The sequence below is a fragment of the Lynx canadensis genome, chromosome E2 (assembly GCF_007474595.2).
Source record: "Lynx canadensis isolate LIC74 chromosome E2, mLynCan4.pri.v2, whole genome shotgun sequence".
Taxonomy (NCBI): Eukaryota; Metazoa; Chordata; class Mammalia; order Carnivora; family Felidae; genus Lynx; species Lynx canadensis.
This window is the reverse complement of record NC_044317.1, coordinates 52351520-52373643: the sequence shown is the minus strand read 5'-3', so window position 1 is coordinate 52373643 and position 22124 is coordinate 52351520. Positions and strand designations below refer to the sequence as shown.

General features: G+C 58.4%; 1 protein-coding gene across 7 annotated transcripts in view; it reads left to right on the top strand.

The window, feature by feature from the left end:
• The window catches only part of LIG1 (DNA ligase 1), a 43440-nt gene that overhangs the window by 18070 nt on the left and 3246 nt on the right, over positions 1-22124 (top strand). For all 7 annotated transcript variants that reach the window (XM_030299084.1, XM_030299085.1, XM_030299088.1 and 4 more), the window contains 17 exons: positions 1840-1920; positions 2131-2187; positions 4823-4995; positions 5376-5542; positions 5932-6008; positions 6746-6837; positions 7028-7127; positions 7870-7955; positions 8708-8823; positions 11355-11450; positions 12919-13029; positions 13586-13657; positions 16033-16177; positions 16301-16383; positions 17605-17757; positions 20030-20083; positions 20913-21056. In XM_030299084.1, the coding sequence (XP_030154944.1) occupies positions 1840-1920; positions 2131-2187; positions 4823-4995; positions 5376-5542; positions 5932-6008; positions 6746-6837; positions 7028-7127; positions 7870-7955; positions 8708-8823; positions 11355-11450; positions 12919-13029; positions 13586-13657; positions 16033-16177; positions 16301-16383; positions 17605-17757; positions 20030-20083; positions 20913-21056 (1807 nt within the window). The remainder of the gene's footprint in view (positions 1-1839; positions 1921-2130; positions 2188-4822; positions 4996-5375; positions 5543-5931; positions 6009-6745; positions 6838-7027; positions 7128-7869; positions 7956-8707; positions 8824-11354; positions 11451-12918; positions 13030-13585; positions 13658-16032; positions 16178-16300; positions 16384-17604; positions 17758-20029; positions 20084-20912; positions 21057-22124) is intronic.

Sequence of the window (22124 nt, the reverse complement as noted above, 5' to 3'; positions counted from 1 at the left end):
GAGAGAGGGAGACACAGAATCGGAACCAGGCTCCAGGCTCTGAGCCATCAGCCCAGAGCCTGATGCGGGGCTCGAACTCACGGACCGCGAGATCGTGACCTGGCTGAAGTCGGACGCTTAACCGACTGCGCCACCCAGGCGCCCCCTGGCTGTAGAATTTCTTAACTGCTGTGCTGTCTCTCATAAGAACAGTACGGTCGACCGGGACGACCACCACCTAGGAAATGCTTCCCCTGCGGAGCCCCACGCACGCCCCGTCCGGCTCAGCCGCACAGCCCCGTCTGTGCATCAGAGTTCGCACAAGAGCTGGAAAAATTCCCGAGTCTTCTCTCCCACCCTCTTGTGCCTCCCCAGTTTTGAGATAGATACAGGCCTGAGGCTGGGGAGTCCGGGTCATTTTAAACACACTCCCCACAGGGGCACCTGGGTGGGTCCGTCAGTTAGATATGTGACTCTTGATTTCGGCTCAGGTCGTGAGCTCGCGTTTCATGGGTTCGAGCCCCGCATCGGGCTCTACGCTTTGGGTTCTCTCCCTCTCTCTGCCCCTCCCACACGCACACACACACACTCTCTCTCTCTCAAAATAAATAAATTAATTAACTAAAACTTTTTTAAAAAGCTCCCCATAGAGTGCACCAAGGAGGGGGCGCCCTCACCATAATTCCTTTTTTTTTTTTTAATTTTTTTTTACATTTATTTATTTGCTTTTGAGAGACAGAGACAGGGCATAAGCGGGGGAGGGGCAGAGAGAGAGGGAGACACAGAATCCGAAGCAGGATCCAGGCTCCGAGCTGTCAGCACAGACGGATGGGGTTCGAACTCACAAACCGTGAGATCATGACCTGAGCCGAAGTCGGACGCTCAGCCCCCCTTCACCGTAATTTCTTAACCCTCACGACAACGTGTGATGGTGGGGACTCTTGGGAGCTCCGTGGTACGGACGAGGGCACCATGGTTCAGAGAGAGGAAACTGCTCTCTCAGGGTGACGCGGCTGCTCGAGGAGGGAACAGGGACGGGAACCCAGATGGGTCTGACTGCACAGTCTGGCCGCGAGTGGCTCCAGCAGAGTCAGTGTGAGGCATTTCCGGAGGCATTTAGAACGGGGAGGTTTGGAACGCCATCTCTGGGGCTGCGCTGCTTGTCATATGACCCTGTGTCGGCTGCAGCTACTCCCACCTACAAGTATCTGGGAAACAGGGTTAGAAGAGTCCCTAGTGTGGCTCATTGCGAACAGAGGCAGTGCTCTGAGCACAGTGCCTGGCACTTTGCAGCACCCAGAGACGGCACCCTTTTCCTGCTGTTCCATCCAGAGAAAGTAAGGGAGACGTTGGTTGGGAAACCCGAGGGTTCCCTAGCCTCTTAGAATGGACTGTAAAAAGCAGCCAGATCATGCTGGCCACGCCCCCAGCCACGTTTCCATTCCTTAAACGTGTCACGTGCGTGTCTACCTCAGGGCCTTTGCACTGGCTGTTGCCCCTGCCTGGAGTTCTCTTCTCTCTGATACCCAGTCTGCTCACGCCCCAGGTTATTCTGCCCAAACATCTCCTTCCCTACCTTTTCCTCAGATCTAGCACCTTCTATCCCACTGTGCCCCCCACCACTTTGTTTTAAATAGTTCGTAATATCGAAATTGTTTGCTTCTGTGTCTTGTTTTGTCTTGTTGCCCCTGACTCTCCCACTAGAGTGGAAGCTCCAGGTTCACCAACTTTGTTTTCGTTCCTTTGTGTGCCCTCGTGCCTAGAACGGTGTCGGGTGCACAGCAGGTGCTCCAGAAAGTGTTAGTTGAAGGAGCGGCTCTGCTTTGCCCCAGGTGTCTGATCTCCCCTTTGCCTCCACAGACCCCTGGACCCCCCCGGCTACAACCCGGCCAAGAACAACTACCATCCCGTCGACGACGCCTGCTGGAAGCCGGGCCAGAAGTGAGGCTTCTCCCGCCCCCGACTGCCTTCCTCGCGCCCCTGTCGCCGGGTGCCTCTCCCTGGAGGCCTCTGTTGGAGGGAACTGCCGCGTCCCTCGTGTCCACGTTCAGGGGACACAGGCAGCAGCGTGGAAAGCGTGGGGAGGCAGGTGGACAGACGATGGACGGCGTGGGTTGTATGCACTGCCCCGTGTCTCTCTTCCTCCCCCAGGGTCCCTTACCTGGCTGTGGCCCGGACATTTGAGAAGATTGAGGAGGTTTCTGCTCGGTAATCTGTCGGACCCCCCTTGTGGGGGTGGGGGGTGGGGGGGGGAGGGACGCCTCCTGCTGCCTGGCCCCTTCACCCTCCCTCCCTCTCATGGCCATGGCCCTGGGAGCAGCTGCGAGGCCTCTTGGGCCCCAGGCTCGGAAGGCCCCTGCCCCGTGCTTCTGTCTGTTTCTGTTGATCAGAACGAGACGTGGTAGGGGAGAGAACCCAGATCCCTGGGGTGGGGACACCGCCTCCTCCCTATGACATGAGCTCCGTCTACCCGCATTTGGTGAGAAGTCGCCGCAGCCCAGCTGATTTCCTCGCCCTTACCGTGAGGAGGTCCGGGTGTTGGGTACAGTGAGAACCCCACTCCCAGTGAGCACTGCAAGGGCCCTCGGGGCCCTGGGCTGCCTGGGCCTGGTCCCCGTTCCACCCCATCCTGCGCCCCACCCCCCCCCCCCCTCCGTGTATTCAATCGGTGTTGTCAAGGGGCCCACGTCATTCTGGTCCCTGATGCTCCATCAGCATTGTTTCCAGATCTTTCCATGTTGCTTTAAGTAGGTCTCACCCCTTTTAACCGCGCCGTGGGATTCTTTCATTTTCGTACATCGCGGAGTGTTTAGGCTCTTCCCAGTGCTTCAGCGTGTGTCTTTGTGAACACGGGAGGCGCCTCCTCTGGGGCCCAGAGGGTGCGGGAAGGGCCGGGAAGGCCAGACCTGTGGGCGGCGGAGCCAGTGCCCAGCCCTGGGCGCAGACAGGTCTGGGAGTGGGCGCTGCTTCCTGGCTGTGTGACCGTGGGTGGGTGGCCTGACCTCTCTGAGCTTCGGCCTCTGCGTAAGGAAAGTGAAGATCACCCGTCTCAGGTTTGCTCGGAGGGGGTGCCAAAGTGGCACAGCGAGGTGCCTAGTAAGTACTTTTAGGAGGTGCTGTCGGCAGTCACTGAGTTCAGGAGGACTGTGCGTGACTGTCCAGTCCCCATGATCCCCAGTTGGAGGGTTTTACAACCTTTTTTTAGGGTCTTTAGAAATAACTGTAAACTTTGAGAAAAATCGTAGAAATGGCACAGCGAGCCCCCACGTACCCGTGATCGGCTTTCTCTAACGTTGACGTGTTTACGCCGGCAAGGGGATGGTTACCGAGACCGCGATGTCAGCGTTAGCGCGGGCTGTTATGCGACGCGCAGACGTCATTTGTGTCTGGCTGGTTTCCCCCTTTGCGTTGGCTTTGCTAGGCCGGGACCCACCCTGGACCCTCGCCCTGACCCTGACCCCTGCCTGTGGTGCGTGGTCACCCTGTCTCCTTGTCTCCATCCTCGACGCTCCTCGGTCTTTCTTGGTCCAGCCTCCCCGCTGTGGCGCTTTCGACGAGTCCGGGGACCTTGCACAAGTCTCACTTTGGGTCTGTGTGACGTTTCCTCGAGAGCTGATTCAGGCGGGGCACCTGAGGGGCTCAGTCAACTGAACGTGCGACTCTTGCTTCTGGCTCAGGTCGTGATCTCACGGTTTGTTGGCTTTGAGCCCCGTGTTGGGCTCCTTGCTGACAGTGTGGCACCTGCTTAGGACTCTCTCTCTCCCTCCCTCTCTCCGTCCCCCACTCTCACTCTCTCTCTCTCTCAAGATAAATCAACTTTAAAAAAAAAAAAAAAAGGAAGTTGAGGATTCTACTCCTGAAACCGTTACCGCACTATTTTCTAGCTGGCAAGTAAAGTCCCATCGTGAGGCTCCGGGTAGACCTCAGTTTGGGGGGCAAGCCGTTCCGCCAGCATCGGAGCCACTGGTGGGTCCGCCCGTGACGGTCACGTCTGGGGGGTCTGCTCGGCGGGCTTCGTGCTCCTCCGGTGTCTCCTCCACGGGAATAGACTGAGCTCCTCTGTCCAGTCAGGCTGCCTGGGTGTGCGCTTAACGAACGTGCACACGTTCGTACAGACTTCGTGACACAGACAGAGGCGTCGTACTTTTACTTGTTTTTTTTTTTTTTAAAGCTTATTTTGAGAGGGGGAGAGAGAGAGAGAGCACAAGCAGGGGAGGTGCAGAGAGAGAGAGAGAGAGAGAGGGAGAGAGAATCCCAAGCAGGCTCCACGCTGTCCGCACAGAGCCTGATGCGGGGACCGAACTCGCGAGCCCGGGAGATCGTGGCCTGAGCCGAAGTGAGGAATGGGACGCTGAACCCACGGAGCCGCCTGGGCGTCCCTAACGTGGTCGTGCTTCTAGAGCCCGCGCAGCTTAGTGGCTGGGAGCGCGGGTCCTGGAGCAGACGGCCTCGGGTCACCTCTCGGCTTGAGTCGCACGGGCTCTGTGACCTCGGGCAAGTTCCATGGTGGCTCTACGCCTCAGTTTCCTCATCTGTGCAGTGGGGGTGATAGGAGCGTCTGTGTGATGGGGGAGCCGTGAGATTTCAGTGAGCGGAAACACACAGATGCTTGGAAGCGGCCCCCGGCACCTAGACAGCGCTCCGTGCTCCCATCATCCTCTCTGGATGGTCCTCCCGGTCTCCGGCGTAAGCAGCGACCGGGCTCACCCTCCTACCAGCAGCCTGTGGCTGTGCCCGGGCCTGGGCTCAAGCCCTTTGTCTTCTCCTCTCCCGGGTCCCTTCCCCTCCCACCCCCAGCTTTGACCCTAACCTGCCAGCCGCTCACACCCCGTCCCCCCTCCAGGCTCCGGATGGTGGAGACACTGAGCAACTTGCTGCGCTCCGTGGTGGCCCTGTCCCCCCCAGACCTGCTCCCCATCCTCTACCTCAGCCTCAACCGCCTCGGGCCGCCCCAGCAGGGCCTGGAGCTTGGCGTCGGGGACGGTGTCCTCCTCAAGGCGGTGGCCCAGGCCACGGGTAAGCAGGGCGTGTGGTGGCCGTTGGAGCGTAGGGGGCTCAGAGGGAGAAGGGGGAGAGGTGGGGAGCGCGTGAGGGATGGGAGAGGGGACTCTGGAGGTGGGGAAGAGAGCCGGATGGACGGGACAGACTGGTGGGGCGCTGGTTCCGGTGAGGGAGGCCCCGCAGCTGGAGGCGGGGCTGGAGGCGGGGCCGTGGGGTTGGGAGGAGGGTGTGGAGGGAGCAGGTGCCCAGGGAAGTGGCAGATGTGGGGAGAACAACGTGGGCGGGGCCCCCGGGACTCAGCGTGCATGGGGGGGAGCGGGCGAGGGGCAGGGTGGGTCCTGTGGGGACCCGCGGCGCGGTGCGGCCCCCTCAGCCCCGGCTCCCTGCACCCCAAGGGCGGCAGCTGGAGTCTGTCAAGGCCGAGGCGGCCGAGAAGGGCGACGTGGGGCTGGTGGCCGAGAACAGCCGCAGCACCCAGAGACTCATGCTGCCCCCGCCCGCTCTCACGGCCGCCGGGGTCTTCGCCAAGTTCCGAGACATCGCCGGGCTCGCCGGCAGCGCTGTGAGTGGGCAAGGCGGCCACCCCGGGCCCCAGACCCTGGGCCCTTCCCCTGGGGACCCGGAGACACGCCGGGTGGGTGGTGACGGGGGGTGGCGGGGGGGGGGTGCTTCTGGTGGCCGGGTCGCTTCAGTCCTGCTTGTGGGGACTCTTGGGACGGGCAGGGGGTTCTCCCCTTGCCCTTGACACCTGCTCTGTTCCTACCATGTGACGGGACAGTAGACACTGGCCGAATCAAGGTGGGGCCGGAGGGGAGCCGGACGCGGCCTTCTTCGCTGTGTCAGAGCGCGACCGGGCGCTGGGAGTGGGGAGAGGTGGGGCGGCTCGCGGGCCAGGAGGAGGCGGGGTCCTCACCCTGCGCCCCAGACACCCACTGGCCTGCCCCGCCTCAGTCCACAGCCAAGAAGATGGACGTCATCAAAGGCCTCTTTGTCGCCTGCCGTCACTCAGAAGCCCGATTCATCGCCAGGTGGGCATGGGCCCGGGAGGCTGGGGGAGGTGGCAGGAGCGGGGGACTGGCCACGGGCGTCCCCACTAGGCTCTTCTCCTCGTGTCGTCCCGGGGCTCGTGGGTAAAAGGTGAGGTGATTGATCAGCCGTGTCTGCCGTGGCCTCAGCAGGTGCAGGATGGGCCGGGAGCCAAGCGGTCGCCACGACAGTGAAAACAAAATCGTAGTCGTCCCCCATTGTGCGGTGTTTCTCGGGTCCCCGGCGTGGCATGTGTCAGTGCATCACTTCCTCCCCGTGGCCCTACCGGGCAGGCCTTGTTACCCTCAGCCTGGTCGGCAGGAGGGGAGGCCCAAGGAGGAAAAGCCTCGCGCCCGAGACCCCCGGCTCAGAGCGAGGCCTGTGTGGGGGACACCTTGCCCATCACAGTCTGTGGCCCGCTCTGCCCCGGCTCGCCCTCCCCAAGCTTCACTGCTTCCCCAGAGGGCGTCTGAGGTGAGCCGCAAAGGCCCCCGGGAGGCACTTTGTTCTGCCCCAGAGAACACCAGCAGTCATGGCTGCTATGGCCTGGCCTCAGTTTCCTTGTCTGTTCACTGGGGCTGTGTGACCCCTCAGGTCCCTTCCAGCCCTGAAGAGTGTTCTGGCTTTGAGGAGAGGGTTCCAGAGTGTTCCAGAGGGTTCTGGGAGACCGGAGGAGGCAGGCGCAAGGGGTAGAGGGCAAGGCGGTGCTGACAAGCCCTCTCGCCTGCTCTCTCCCCAGAGCCCTGAGCGGACGGCTACGCCTCGGGCTGGCAGAGCAGTCAGTGCTGGCCGCCCTCGCCCAGGCCGTGAGCCTCACGCCCCCCGGCCAAGGTGAGGCCCCGCGGCTGTCTCCGCCTGGCGCTCGGGTTAGCCCGGGCTGCCCTCCCTTCCCAAAGTCCACGCCCCAGCTCCTTTCCAGGCCCCTTCCTTCCCTAGCAGCCTTGTCTCCAGCACCGCCCGCCCTGGGGGAGCCGAGGGGTCGGGCCCATCCCAAAGCCTCCGCTGGTGGCTCTGGTCTTAGATTTCCCCCCGGCTGTCGTGGACGCTGGGAAGGGCCGGACAGCGGAGGCCCGGAAGACGTGGCTGGAGGAACAGGGCATGATCCTGAAGCAGACGTTCTGGTGAGATCTGGGGCCAAGGGCCGAGGGCGGGGGTGGGGGGGGGGGAGCTGGAGGGGCGGGAGGCTTGGCACCGAGGGCTGCTGGCGATGTGGGAGGGGCCGGTGGCTAGTGAGCGCTAGTGACCATCCGGACGGGACTGGGGCCGGACACAAGGCTGGGGACAGAGATTAGGAAGGTGGCAAACGGTGAGGGATCCTGTGACTGACGCGCAGCGGGGCGTTAGCATGTCCATGGAGTGACAGCAAGGGCTCCGGGGAGGGCCGCCTGGAGGACCTGGCCACAGCAGGACCGTGACTGCCCGGTGACAGTGGCAGGAGGGCCCGCGAGTGTCTGCACGGAAACCCTGGGGGCACCCGCTCGGGCACACGGCCGTGAACCCTGCAGAACCGCGGGCCAGGACAGCCGTCTCTACCCTGCCCCTCACTCCCACATCAGAATCTCCGGAGGCGGAGCCTGGCCTTGAACTTTTTACTCCATCCCCGAGTGCCTTTTACGTGTGGCTCAGGTGGAGAGCCGCTGGTCTCACGATGACAGGGCTGACGACAGGCCCAAGCCGAGGGGAACAGAGGGATGTGTAGTGACACTGAGGGAGGATCGTGAGAGTTGGGACCAAGGGAGTCGGGGATGGGAGGGAACAAACAGGGTGACAGGCTCACAGCGGCGCATCTCAGAGCCAGAGAACAGGGTTTCCAGGCTGCGGGAGTTCTGGAAGGACACCTGCTCATTCTTGCCCCCGCCCCAGCGAGGTGCCCGACCTGGACCGGATCATCCCCGTGCTGCTGGAGCACGGCCTGGAGCACCTCCCGGAGCACTGCAGGCTGAGCCCAGGTACAGGGCCCTCAGGAGAGGCCGCAGCCCCTCCCTGGGCAGAGCCGGCCGTGGGGTCACGGAGCTCGGGGCCGGCCTCCTGCGGGCCCCACTCCCTCCTCCCAGCCTTAGCTTTCTTCGTCCCCCTGAGAACCTGTAGGTTCCTGTCACCACCAAAATCGAATCCCATTCCCCATGCTGAAGCCCATCTGTTTGTTTGGAGGCCCCATCTGTATCAGGAGGAGCGTGGGGGAATCTGCCGTAACAAGAGATCCCCCAAAAGGCAGTGGGTCTGGCCACACAGCCTCTTCCGCCCACCCCGTAAGAGTCCAGAGGAAGGCAGGGATCAGGGAGGATGCGTGGCTGGGCTCCACCGACCCCCAGGGGCCCCCGGGGACCTAGGTTTCTGTCTTGTCACTTCGTTTCCCAGAGGTTTTCACCCTAACGTGCGTGACCAGGGATGGCTCGGATTTCTAGATAACGAGAAGAGGGAGGGAGAGAGAGAAGAGGGGTGAGGATGTGACCCAGACGGCGCGCATATCGTTACCACACGCATCCTAATCACGTGGCCTTACCTAGCTGCAAGGGAGTCTGGGAATGTCCCAAAGCTGGGAGGCCACCCCCCCTTCCTGCCCCGGGAGGGCGTGTTCTCTTCGCGGTGGGAAAGGAGAATGGGCCCTGGGGCACAACGGGCTGTCTGTGCCACAGACCCCTCCCTGACCCGGGGTTGGCCCACCCCCAGGGCACCCTAACTCTCGCTCCTCCCCTCCCAGGGGTCCCCCTGAAACCGATGCTGGCACACCCCACCCGCGGTGTCAGCGAGGTCCTGAAACGCTTTGAGGAGGCGGCTTTCACCTGCGAGTACAAATACGACGGGCAGAGGGCACAGGTAGGGGGGTGGACGCGTTCCCTCGGCAGAAGGGAAAGTGCCAGAGAGCCGGGGCCCGGGGGGGGGGGGGGTCAGACCCGAGCTCGTAGCGGCTCATGCCAGAGACGTCCACCTTCACGTAGAGGGTGTGTTAACACCCGCCTCCCCCGGGTATCTGAAAGCCGATTTTATTTGATTAAACCATCAACATTCCCGACCCCCCTGCAGTGGGCGTTCGAGAAATGCCAGCTTTGCACGCGCCCGGCTGGCGGGGGGGGTCAGTGTAACAGCCATCACGGGAGGCGTCTATACAGCCTTCGGTGCGGTGATGTAAGCACGTGTCGTGTGACCCAGCGCCAGGCACACCCGTGGGCCCTTGGTTGGGTCTGTAAGGTCGCTTCTTGGGTCTCTTCTGTCCTGGTGGGGCCGGCCGGGGCCAGCCAGCGTTTGTCGCCTGGATGGATGAGCAGGTGTCGGGCTGACACCGTGTGGTGCTTAACAAGCAGTGAACTTGGAGAGTCAGCATCATCGATCTTCAAAATACAGTAAAACCTCGGTTTTCGAGCATAATTCGTTCCGGAAACTTGCTTGTAGGCCTAGTCGCTTGTATATCAAAGCGAATTTCCCCATAAGAAATAATGGAAACTCAGGTGATTTCTTCCGTGACCTAAAAACATTCATATAAAAATGATTACGGGGGCGCCTGGGTGGCTCTGTCGGTTGAGCGTCCGACCTCTGCTCAGGTCATGATGTCACAGTTTGTGGGTTCGAGCCCCATGTTGGGCTCTGGGCTGACAGCTCAGAGCCTGGAGCCTGCTTCAGATTCTGTGTCTCCCTCTCTCTCTGACCCTCCCCTGCTCATGCTCTGTCTCTCTCTCCTTCAAAAATAAATAAAAAAAATGATTACGATACTGCAACGTAACGCAAAATAGCAAGGAAAATACAGAATATAAAGAAAAACAAATTAACCTGCACCTACCTTTGAAAACCTCTGTGGCTGGTGTGAGGGAGACGAGAGAGGGGAGGGTTATTGTGTAGGACGCCTTTCACTATCACTGTCACTTTCACTGTCACTAGTCACTGCTGTCTATGGGCTCCATGGATCGCATCTGAAGTGAAGGATTCCTCCACCCTTTTCTCCTCCTCCTCTGGAGACGAGATGTAGACTTCTTATGAAATCTTGGAATTTCGGTCACTCGCCTGCCTCGTTCGTACTTCGCCATGATTTCCTTCTTAACTTCCAGCGTAATCACGTCCTTCTTCCTGCCTTTCTTTTCAGCCTTTTTCTGCGTGGGGGCCGTCGTATACGCCCGCACGGAGGTTCTTCACTACGGTACAGTAGTGATAAACTCTGGTCATATATTGTATTTCACGTAACTGACAATAAGGCGGCAGAGGAAAGGGTCTATATTCGCAGGCAGCCCGACCTAGAATGAAGCAAAGCATTCCTAAGCTTATTCTTTTGTTTTGTTTTAATGTTTATTTTTGAAGGAGAGAGAGAGCATGAGTGGGGAAGGGGGCAGAGAGAGAGAGAGAGGGAGACACAGCATCAGAAGCAGGCTCCAGGCTCTGAGCCGTCAGCACAGAACCCGACTCGGGGCTTAAACTCACAATCTGTGAGATCCTGACCTGAGCCAAAGTCAGATGCTTCACGGACTGAGCCACCGAGGCGCCCCTCTAAGCTTACCCTTGTACGGAAAAGCAAAGGACTGTCCATAGGTGCTTCGAAATGACAAAAAATACGCCAATGCCAGCTGTGGGCACCTTCCAATATTCTGAAAAACCACTGATTTCTGCCGAACACCGTGGCTTGAGACCAAGCACCCGAGCATGGGAGACGATCACAATCCCGCAGAGAAAGGGAGAGAGAGAGACAAAGAAGAACCATTGGCTCAGTTGTGCTCATGGGACGTTCGGCGTCACGGAGTGCTCGTGCTGCAAACATCGCTCGTTTACCAAGTTGAAACTGACGAGAAGTGTTTGCTCGTCTTGCAGAACATTGGCAGAACAAGTCACTCGCAATCCAAGGTTTTACTGTAGGCTGCTGAGAAAAGACAAGAGACCAAAGGATTTTACGGTAGTGACCGTGATTTTTAAGATACGTGCGTATTTTTAAGTCCTGTACGTTACAGCCCACGCCCACACAGCTGTCGAGATCACGTACGTTTAAGGCGGCACATACGGACCGTGACCAGGCTGTTTTAAAATGAATTAACCATAAAATCAGAATGATATTTATGGCTTGAGACCAGGCAAATCCTCTTAGACATAGCAAGACACTTCGGCATCTGGGTGGGGGCAGGGCGTGGGGGTTGGATAGGGAGGATGAGGAAGGTGATGGTGGGGTCCAGGGGGCACGGGGCGGGGGGGCTTCCACAAATGGGTGGGAGTCGCTGTTTGGATGGAGGAGATGATTTACTCCGGTCTCTGTACCAGTTCCTCCTCCAGAGCTTCTGGAACCTTCTGCCGGTGAAGGTGGGGTCAGAAGAGAAAAGAGGGGCCGTGGGGAGGGGCCGGGCTCTGATTCCCTCTCCCGTCCCCTGCTGCCACAGATCCATGTCCTGGAAGGCGGGGAGGTAAAGATCTTCAGCAGGAATCAGGAAGACAATACCGGAAAGTACCCGGACATCATCAGCCGCATCCCCAAGGTGGGCGTCTGCCACCCGCTTCCCCTCTGGCAGGGGCTGCAGTTACAGGGGACAGGGGAGCAGCGGGGGTTAATTACAAGGAGATGGGAGTGTGTTTGGCTGCAAATAACGCAACGCCTGACTCCCAGAGGCTTAAGCAGATGTGATTTTTTTCTTTTCTCGGGGAGATCGGGGTGGGCGGCCCTACCCAGGCTCAGCTGTGCACCAAAGCCCTCCAGAAGCCGGCTCATTTCTGTCTCTGTCCTCTGCTGTCCTTCGCTGGTTGGCTCTTCACCCCAACACTCGTGCCCTGACCGCCCCTAGATACCTGCCATGCTTCCGGACAGAAAGACGGGCAGGGGGTTCTGGCTTCCCACTGTTGCCCTCTCCAGAGGAAAGTTCACGCTTTCGGGATACCTCCCACCACCCCCGGCCGACTCTGGCTTGGGGTTGCTGTCCCGCACTGGGCCCCGTGGCGCAACAGAGGCCGGGAAAACCGGAATCTCACTCTGACAGGGAGAGGTGGCCGGGACGAGGGCAGAGGGAGCCGGCCCGCACATCAGCCCCGCCGTCAGAATATGACTGGGCCTTGAGGGCTCCGGAGCAAGGGCTTCTCTGCTTCCGGGGCTTCTTGGGCCTGCTTTGGGAGCCCTTGGTCAAACAGCCCTTCCTGCCTGCCCCTAGTTAATCAGGACGTTGGCACTTTGCCAGAGCAGCGAGGACTGACCTAACAGATTCACAGGCACGGGCGGAGCCCTTGTTAGCTGCCAAGCCCTGGATTTTCTAACCCGTTTTACTAGATGTAGTTTCTTTTCTTTTCTTTTTTTTTTTCTTTTAACATTTATTTATTTTTGAGAGACAGACAGAGTATGAGCAGGGGAGGGGCAGAGAGAGAGGGAGACACAGAATCAGAAGCAGGCTCCAGGCTCCGAGCGGTCAGCCCAGAGCCCGACGCGGGGCTTGAACTCACAGACCGTGAGATCGTGACCTGAGCCGAAGTCGGACGCTCAACCGACTGAGCCACCCAGGCTCCCCAACTAGACGTAGTTCCTACGAAAGGTTCCGATCTTAGCGTATCTGACTTGGTGAGTTCGGATAAGGTTATACACACCCACGTAAACATAAAAAAACCTTTCCATGTAAGCATCGCTCCGTATCGCTTTCCTGTGTCCCGTGCCAAGCCGCGCCCCCATCCGTCTCCCAGAAGCAACAGCCACCGATGCGCCTTTTTGTCGGCACAGGTGGTGTTGTCTATATCGGAGCTTCCTGGGAGTGCTTATGGCACCAAGTAGGAAGTCTTAGAAAAGTTCGCTTTTTCCTTCTTCGAGAAGAGAGGGTCTGTGCTCGTACGCGTGTCCGTGAGTTGGCATCAGTATGTCGGCGCATCTTGGGAGCTAAAACAGGGAAAGGCCATTTGTGTCCCTGCGTCTGCCTTTTGGCCTCGCCCCGTACCTCTCAGCAGCCCGGGGTCTCCCCCTCCACCTTTCAGATTAAACTGCCATCAGTCACATCCTTCATCCTGGACACGGAAGCCGTGGCTTGGGACCGGGAGAAGAAGCAGATCCAGCCGTTCCAAGTGCTCACCACCCGCAAACGCAAGGTAGCCCCGGTCGCCCTGAGCTGCCTGCCGTGGTCCCCCGCTTTCTCTTCCTCTCAGCCCCGCCCCGTCCCCAGGAGGACGGAGTGTCAGTCGTGATGCGGTTCTTGCGGCCTTTGGCAGGGTGGCTGCCCCAGCTCCAGCCATTGCGTTCTCATCCCAGCATGCTAAAGTACAAAGGGGGAAGAGCCCCTTTCTTATGTCTCTGTCTCATTCTGGAAGATCTGTTCCAGGAGCCTGCCCACCACCTGTACCCCAGCAAACTTCTTTCCTCTCATTGGCCAGAATTGTGTCCTGTCACCACCGTCAGCTGCAGGGGACGCTGGGGGTGCAGATACCTGGCAGAGGGGAATGAGGCTGTTGGGATGAGCTGAGAGCCATCACGCTGCAGAGCCTGGGGCCAGCAGCATGGTCACCCTCAGGGGGGGTGTGGCCCATTGGCTGGAGAGAAGGGGAGACAGTGACAGGTGTCGGCCTCAGGCATGACGGGAGGCAAACCAACCGGGCCCCGTCTCACCGGCCCCCCTCCGCCCTTGCTCTCCATCCCGCCCCAACCCAGGAGGTGGACGCAGCAGACATCCAGGTCCAGGTTTGTTTGTATGCCTTCGACCTCATCTACCTCAACGGAGAGGTGAGTTCCGGCTGCATGCCTGGGGGGTGACGGGCGGTGGCGTGGGAGCTCGGGAGCCGGGGGTCTGAATTTCCCTCCCGACCTCCACGTCACCGAGCTGGGAGGCCACACGCAGGTCACGGCTCTCAGGGTGTGGTCTGAGCACCCCTGAGGGTCTCCCAGGTCCTCTCTGGGGAAGCGTGAGACCCTGCCTGCCTTCCCGGCTCCACAGCTGGGGGAGGCAGATCCTCTTCCTGCCCTGCGGCCAGAGCGACACGTCACAGCCGTCTCTGGCCGCGTGCCCTCCTTGTACACAGCAGGTGAACACACGGGGGAGTCCGGCTCCGTCAAAGGCCCGACTTAGTGATCTCACGGTCCGTGAGTTCGAGCCCCGCGTCGGGCTCTGTGTTGACCGCTCGGGGCCTGGGGCCTGCTTCACATTCTGTGTCTCCCTCTCTCTCTGCCCCTCCCCCGTTCGTGCTCTGTCTCTCTCTGTCTCAAAAATAAACAAACATAAAAAAAAAAAAAGCCCGACTTTAAAGAGTTTGCAAACATGTGAAGTAATGCCCCTCTCCTCATTCGTTTTTTTCTAATATAGGCACGTTTCATAAAAGCATGTTGTTGGGTTAACATATTGGGTTTTTTTTTTTTTTTTTACTTTACTTTTTTTTTCTTTTTTTTGAGAGAGACAGAGACAGAGTGGGAGCGGGGGGAGGGGGAGAGAGAGAGGGAGACACAGAATCCGAACCAGACTCCAGGCTCTGAGCTGTTGGCACAGAGCCCGACGCAGGGGCTCGAACTCACAAACAGGTCGTGACCTGAACTGAAATCAAGAGTCGGACACTTAACTGAGTAAACCACACATGCGCCCTGGAGTTATATTTTTTTGAGAGAGACAGAGCGAGAGCGGGAGGGAGACACAGAATCTGAAACAGGCCGCAGGCTCTGAGCGCAGAGCCCGACGCAGGGCTTGAACTCCGGAACGGCGAGATCGCGATCTGAGCTGAAGTCGGACGCTTAACCGACTGAGCCACCCAGGTGCCCCGGAAGTGAATTCATAAATGTTAAGGTTTCCCACTTTTAATACGGCAACTGCGTTAACATGGGCCGTAGTAGCTGATACTGTATCACTTCTATGGTAAATATCAGGGAGAGTAACCCTTTTTTTTGGACACAAACGCTCTCTGGAGTGAGTCCTCAGTAAACTCCAAGGGTGTGAGGTCGGTGGGGCGCCTGGCTGACCCAGTCAGGAGAGCTGGCGACTCTTGATCCTGGGGTTGTAGGTTCAAGCCCCACACCCAGCGTAGAGAGTGCTTAAAAATAAGATATTAAAAAAAAAGCACGAGGGGATGCTGAGGCCGGAACGTTTGAGCACCGCTGCTCTAGGGCACGGGTTAAGAATCTGGAGCCGGGCCACCTGCTGTCACCCACAGCCCAGCTCTCCCTCCCTGGCTGTGGGGCCGCAGACAAGTGATTCAACCTCTCTGAGTCTCAGCTTCCTCGTCCACGATAAAGAGCTCACAGTAGCTCCTTGCCCCTCCTGCTTCGGGACAGAGGGAGCCGTGGGACCCAGGCGTAGTGGCTGACGCGTACTGGTGTTTATTCTATGAAATGCGTCGCCATCACCACCATCATCCTATAGGCAATTAGCCTTTAGCGATCTGGCAGCCGAAAGGCGACTGCTTGCACTCGACTCACGAACCGGAGCGTCTTTTCAGCCTTTCTGTGACTTACCGGTCTGGCGGCTTCTTGTTAGTGTCTTGTTGGTCTGCAGAATTCCTTCCCCAGGAGGCCGGTTCGCCCTTTGCCTCGATGGAGGAAGCCGGGCGAGGTCCTGATGCTGAACGCCGGCCGGTGCCTGAACCACCCACCTTTACGATGCATTGTGAAAGATAGCGTTTGGGGGCGCCCGGGTGGCTCAGTGGGTTAAGCGTCTGGCTCTTGGTTTCAGTTCAGGTCGTGATCTCACGGTTCACGAGATCGAGCCCTGCATCCAGGCTCTGTGCTGACTGTGCAGAGCCTGCCTGGGATGGTCTCTCTCAGTCCTTCCCCTGCTCTCTCTCTCTCTCTCAAGTAAATAAACATTAAAAAACAAAACAAAACAATGAACTGTAGTCACAATGACAACGGTCCGTTCTGGCTCCAGCAGGGCCGGGGGCCCCGTCTTACGCACCTGAGGGCACAGGACTGAACGGCCTCCAGCCCCCTTGGTGTTCTTGACCTCTACTTGAAATTGGTTCGCGTCCTTGGGCCGGTGTGGCTCCTCCCTCCCAGGGCGATCGTCGTAGCCTGCGTGGTGGCTTGTGTGACACAGCCTTCCCGTCTCCCCCCAGTCAGATTTATCCTCTCTCTACTCCCACGGTGACGCCCCTTCCTCTCCCTTCCTGCCCCCTCAGTCCCTGGTACGCGAGCCCCTTTCCCGGCGCCGACAGCTGCTCCGGGAGAACTTCGTGCAGACGGAGGGCGAGTTCGTCTTCGCCACCTCTCTGGACACCAAGGACACAGACCAGATCGCCGAGTTCTTGGAGCAGTCCGTGAAAGGTGAGGGGGCCTGGGGCCGGCCGCCGTGTGTCCGCCCCGCCCCGGGCGATTGCCCTGGTGGAAGCCAGCTGGCCGTCCTGAGCCCGGGGCTTCACGAAGGCCACGCTCCCCTGTCTCCTTCAGACTCCTGCGAGGGGCTGATGGTAAAGACCCTGGACGTCGACGCCACCTACGAGATCGCCAAGAGATCACACAACTGGCTCAAGGTGAGCCGCCCCGGCTTCCCTTCCCGAGCCTGGAAATCTTGCCTTCCAGGTTTCCGATCCACACCTCACCCTGTTTGAGCGCGGGCACCTTTCCTCGGTCCCCGCTGCCTCCCAGCGCCGCAAGCCTGAGCGCCGCGGAAGCTGGATGAAGTTTCTGGGCTCAGAGCTTGGCCCCTGGGTCGAGTGGGGCCAGCGGGAAGGGAGTCAGCCAGGACATAAATGAGCCGACGTTGGGGGCAGTGAGCACTGTGAAGAGAGCAAGTTGAGCTGGGGCCAGCGAGGATCTCGCCGTGCTCTGGGTGATTGGGAAAGGCCTCTCCCGAGGTGACGCTTGTGTGGAGACGTGGACGACAGGAAAGGGTCAGCCACATGGAGATCTGGGAACAGAGCAGGGTGGGCGGGGCAGGAGGGCGGGGGCAGCCAGTGCAAAGGCCCTGAGGTAGGAACAAGCTCGGCGCGTGCAGGGAGCACGGCGATCGAGGTGTGAGGTGAGGTCGAGGTGGAGAGCGGGCCCCCGATCACACAGCATGTTGGGGGTCGCTGTAAAATACGCTGGGTTTTCTGCTAAGGGTTTTGAGAAGCCAATGGTGGTTTTAGGCAGGAAGCCCCGTGATCTGGTTGTCATTTTACACAGGACATCTGGCTGGCTGTGAATGGTGGATGGCACGGTGGGTGGGGGGTGCTGGGCAGAACGGGAGCCGGCGGGCAGGAGGCTTTCCTGGAGAGGGGCGGGAGGACTACAGCAGGAGGCCAGCTGGAGGGCGGCCGGCTGGATCGCCCCGTGGGTTTGTTAGAGGCCCGTGGTCCCTCTGCCCCCACCCCCCCGCCCCAGACTGGGAGGGGAGGAACGTTTACTGTTGCTGCCGCATGCCCAAGGCTGAGCCCCTGCCTGGCACTGAGTTAATGTTCCTGGAACAAATGGCAAATGTTCTCCGTGTGAAAGAGTGGAATGCGCCTCGTCCCAACGGAAAGGGGGGACCCACGGGGACCCCCGAGGTCTCTGACCTGTCCTCAGTTCTGCTAGCCCTTCCTAGATTGGTCACCTCTTTCTCATTCACTCGGGAAGTCTAGAAGCTCGGCCTGTGTCCAGCCCCGGCCTGGTGGCCATCCGTGGTCTTCTCCCGGGAGCTCTCCTGAGACTCCCCCCTCCCACCCACCCATGAGCCTCCGGCAGCGAGGTCCGTGCCTCGCGCCCCCTCACCTCCTGCCTTCCCTCCCCAGCTGAAGAAGGACTACCTCGATGGCGTGGGCGACACCCTGGACCTCGTGGTGATCGGTGCCTACCTGGGCCGTGGGAAGCGGGCCGGCCGCTACGGGGGTTTCCTGCTGGCGGCCTACGACGAGGAGAGTGAGGAGCTCCAGGCCATATGCAAGGTGCCGGGAGGCTGGAGGGAAGTCGATTCGACTCAACCTAGTGGGGGCCTGAACCAAGAGGCTCTCGTGGCCTCCCTGTGAAGCGTTATTTTTTTTCCTAGTTTTTATGTGCTGTTTCTGATCCCACAAGGAACTCTTGCTTTGCGTAGAAAAACACACTAGCGTAGAAAGATGTAAGGAAGCTACATCAGGTTAGGAATGAGCTATATCTGAGCTCAGCTACAGATAGTGATGGCTTCAGAGAGATTTGTTTTTCTCCCACAGAATGAGAAGTCTGGAGGGGGGGCAGGCAGCTCTCCGAGGTCATTGGGGGACCCAGCTTCTCTCGCCCCGCACAGTGGCTTTGTCGTGTGCTTCCAATCTCACCTTCCTAATGCGGCTGCAGGAGCTCCAGCCATCACGGCCACGCTCCAAGCAGCAGGAAGGGGAAAGGCCCCTGAGCAAAGGGATGTTCCACCTGTGTCAGCCTCAGCCAGCAAGCAACTTCTGTTTAAGTAGCATTGGTCAGAATTTTGCTCCCAACGCCATCCACAAGGGAGCTTAGAAAATGCAGTGGCTTCTGTTTTTGTTCAAAGCCACACACGTCGTTGACCCAACAAATGTGAGGCTTTTGCCACAGAAACAGAATAGACTTACCCATAATTCCAGTGCCTCGAGGTAACAATTACTAATATTTGAGGGAAAGTCTTATTTCCACTTTTTCAAAGTTGTAATCTCTGTATATGAGGTTTTTTTTTTTTTTGCACTTTTTACCCACTAAGGACCTTTTTTTCTTTTTTTTTTTTTTTTTTTTTGCTTTTTTATTATTTCTTTAACATTTATTTCTGAGCGACTGAGACAGAGGATGAGTGGGGGGAGGGGCAGAGAGAAAGGGAGACACAGAATCCAAAGCAGGCTTCAGGCTCTGAGCTGTCAGCACAGAGCCCGGACGCGGGACTTGAACTCACGAGGTGAGATCATGACCGGAGCCGAAGTCAGATACTTAACCGACTGAGCCACCCAGGCGCCCCTCTAAGTACCATTTTAAATACCGTCAGATACGCTTAAGTATCATAGGGATAAAAAAATATTAGGGTGTTTGCACTTGTCCCCAGGACTTTTATAAACACGACTTGAATGGGCTAATATAATCCTAAAAATAAAAACAAAACCGTTATTTGAAAACGGGTTTATTCAGAAGCAGCAGAGCGTTGCAGCTTGGGACACGCAGACAATGGCAGAACCACAGCTGGTCCCACGAAGGAGAGGAATGTAATTCTTTGGAGAAGGAGGGAGAAGCTGGGAGGGGTTGTTCTGAACAAAAACCCATTGGGGAAAAAAGCGTCCGTTTGGGGGGGATGACAGTTTCTCACTGGCTGAGTTGCTGGGGGCGGTCGGTCACGTCTTCTAGGATGCGGACTCCCTCTTTCCCTCTGGGGGCCTGTAATTGATGACTCTTCCCTGTCGGGGATTCTGTTGGGGCCTGTAACTGATACCCGGGGGTCTGTCATTGACTTTGGGGGGGGGGGGTCCTCCCTCGACTAGCCGCTGACTCTGCTTTAGCGACATGGCCCGTGACTGTTGACAAACGCTTGCGGCTGAGTTTTCAACACGCGCCCCCGTTTGCGGAACGAACTCCCTGTAGTCGGCCGGCTACCGTGGGGCCGGCTTTGTTCTGTCCGCTAAACCGATGCTCAGCCCGGGTGACCCGTGGCCGAAGCGGCTTTGCAGTTGGCCGATTATCTCAGGGCCCCAACCCGCCACCACCCTGCCGTGAACGCACCTAGCACAGTTTTCCGAAAGAGCTATTGTCGGACAACAGGTAGGAAGCTGTTTCAGGCTCTCGTCCCCAAAACGGGCCTCCCCGCGGGGAAGTTTTCTACCTGCGGTTTGAAGCCGGCTGTCTGGCTACATTCGCGGGCAGCGAGTTCTGCTTTGGCTGTGCTGAGATTGGAGAGGACATCCGGTTGTGGGGCCGGTGGGGGGGAGGGGAGCCCCGGGGGAGCCCTGGGGCCCGGGAGGCGGGGTGGAAGGAGCAAGGGTTTCTCCACAAGGCGAAAGGCAGCAGGTGGGCAGAAGGAACAGAGCAGGGAGAGGGCGTCCCCGCTCCGGGGTCTGCACCCGGCTCCCCCCTGCAGCTTCCTCTGCGGTTTTGTGGGTGCCGGCTAGGCCGGGGGAGGGCGGGGCCTCCGCTAGGCGCAGGTCGCCGGGTCTCAGGGGCAGGAGCAGGGGGCAGTGCCTGGCCGCCTGCCCTGCGAGCTCGCCTCTCACCTCCGCTGTCCCCCCCCCGCAGCTTGGAACTGGCTTCAGTGACGAGGAGCTAGAGGACCATTTCCAGAGCCTCCAGGTGGGCAGCGCGGCCTCGTCTCCTCTCCCTGCACCCTCTGGGTGGGGGCGGGGCGCTGGGAGGGGGGCAGCGGGCGGTGGAGCTGGCTTGGGAGCCCCTCGTGTCCAGGTTCGAGTCCCAGCTCGGCCGGCCGACGGGATGGGTCATGGGGTCTCCACCACCTTCCCCGCTCCTGCCCCCGCTGATGGGGGATGAGCCGCAGGGCCGGCGCTACCGCAGGGGTGCCCGAGTTGGCCCTGAGCGGATCCCTGCGGGGCTGCGTAAGCCCCTGGTAATGTAATTGGGACTGTTTGTTGTCATGGTCACAGGCATCTTGGGGTAGACTCCCTTTCCGGTGTGCTGGTGTCTCTGCCTCTGTGACATTCTCGCTTCTCTCTCTGGGTCTCTGTCCCTGTCTTTGCGCCTTTTATCTTTAATGTCTTTTTAAAAAAAATTTTTTTTTTAATGTTATTTATTTTTGAGAGAGACAGAGACAGAGCGTGAGCAGAGAGAGAGGGAGACACAGAATCCTAAGCAGGCTCCAGGCTCCGAGCTGTCAGCACAGAGCCCGACACAGGGCTCGAATTCATGAGCCGTGAGATCATGACCTGAGCCGAAGTCGGACGCTTAACCGACTGAGCCCCCCGGGCACCCCTGTCTTTAATGTCTTAACTCAGGTCCCAGGGCCTCTGTCCTTCATTTCTTCCCTTCACCTTTTCCCCCCTGTCCCCACCCAGGCTTTTACGTTAAGGCTTGTCTGTGTCTCCGTCTATCCCTTTTGCCCATTTCCTCGCCTTGACTTTGAGATCCAAGACCCTCTCTTCCTCCCACCCGCTGCTGTTCCCCACAGGCCCTGGTGCTGCCCACCCCACGCTCCTACGTCCGGGCCGACGGCGCCGTGGCCCCCGATCACTGGCTGGACCCCAGCGCCGTGTGGGAGGTGAAATGCGCCGATCTGTCCCTGTCCCCCATCTACCCCGCTGCCCGGGGCCTGGTGAGTCGCCGGGGTGCAGGGGGAGGGACCTGGGGTCAGCCTTCCAGATGGGGGATGGGCAGGGGATCACGGAGCCCACACCTGTGCTTCCCGGCTGATAATAGCCAGGAAAGCTTGAGCTTAGGTTTTATTTGGGTGTCAGAAACAGGGTCAAAGTCTCTCTTTTTCTTTCTTTTTTTTTTTATTTTTTTTTATTTTTTTAAGCAATTCCCCAGGTTTAGAAAGTAAACAGTGAAATTGTTTCCTTTAATATAATCATCTCACCTTTGGCTCTTCAGTGAGTTTTAAAAACACGGTTCTTTTGGGTAAAAGCTTATGGTACTTTTTCACTTCCTTCAATCCATTTTCTCGCTACCGAGGTTTAAAATTCCCCGGGCTGATTTCTGTCACCCGTGGCTCAGTCCTCAACACCAGCTCTCAAGGGTCAGCGTACGGGGGACACGCTACCCTGTGGCTGGCGCTGGGGTCGCTCTTTGCTTTCCCCTCCAGAAATCTTGAATTAAAAATGGATTTCTTTTGTGATTTCTTCTGGTCCTTCAAAAATATAGCCAGCGTATGCTTTTATGATTGGGCGTGGACTTCCATTTAAAGGCGAACTCCTATTTTTATTTTTATTTTTTTAAGTTTGAGAGAGAGCAAGAGCAGGGGAGGGGCAGAGAGAGAGGGAGAGAGAGAGTCCCAGGCAGGCTCCACACTGTCAAGAGTAGAGCCCGATGTTAGCCATTCTGACAGGTGTGAGGTGGTATCTCATTGTGGTTTGGATTTGTCTTTCCCGGTTGATGATGATGTTGAGCATTTTTTCATGTGTCGGTTGCCCATCTGGATGTCTTCTTTGGAGAAGTGTCTGTTCATGTCTTTTGCCCATTTCTTCACTGGATTCTTTGTTTTTTTGGGTGTGGCGTTTGAGAAGTTCTTTATAGATTTTGGACACTAACCCTTATCTGATGTGTCATTTGCAAATATCTTCTCCCATTCCGTCAGTTGCCTTTTAGTTTTGCTGATTGTTTCCTTCGCTTTTTATTTTGATGAGGTCCCAGTAGTTCGTTTTTGCTTTTGTCTCCCTTGCCT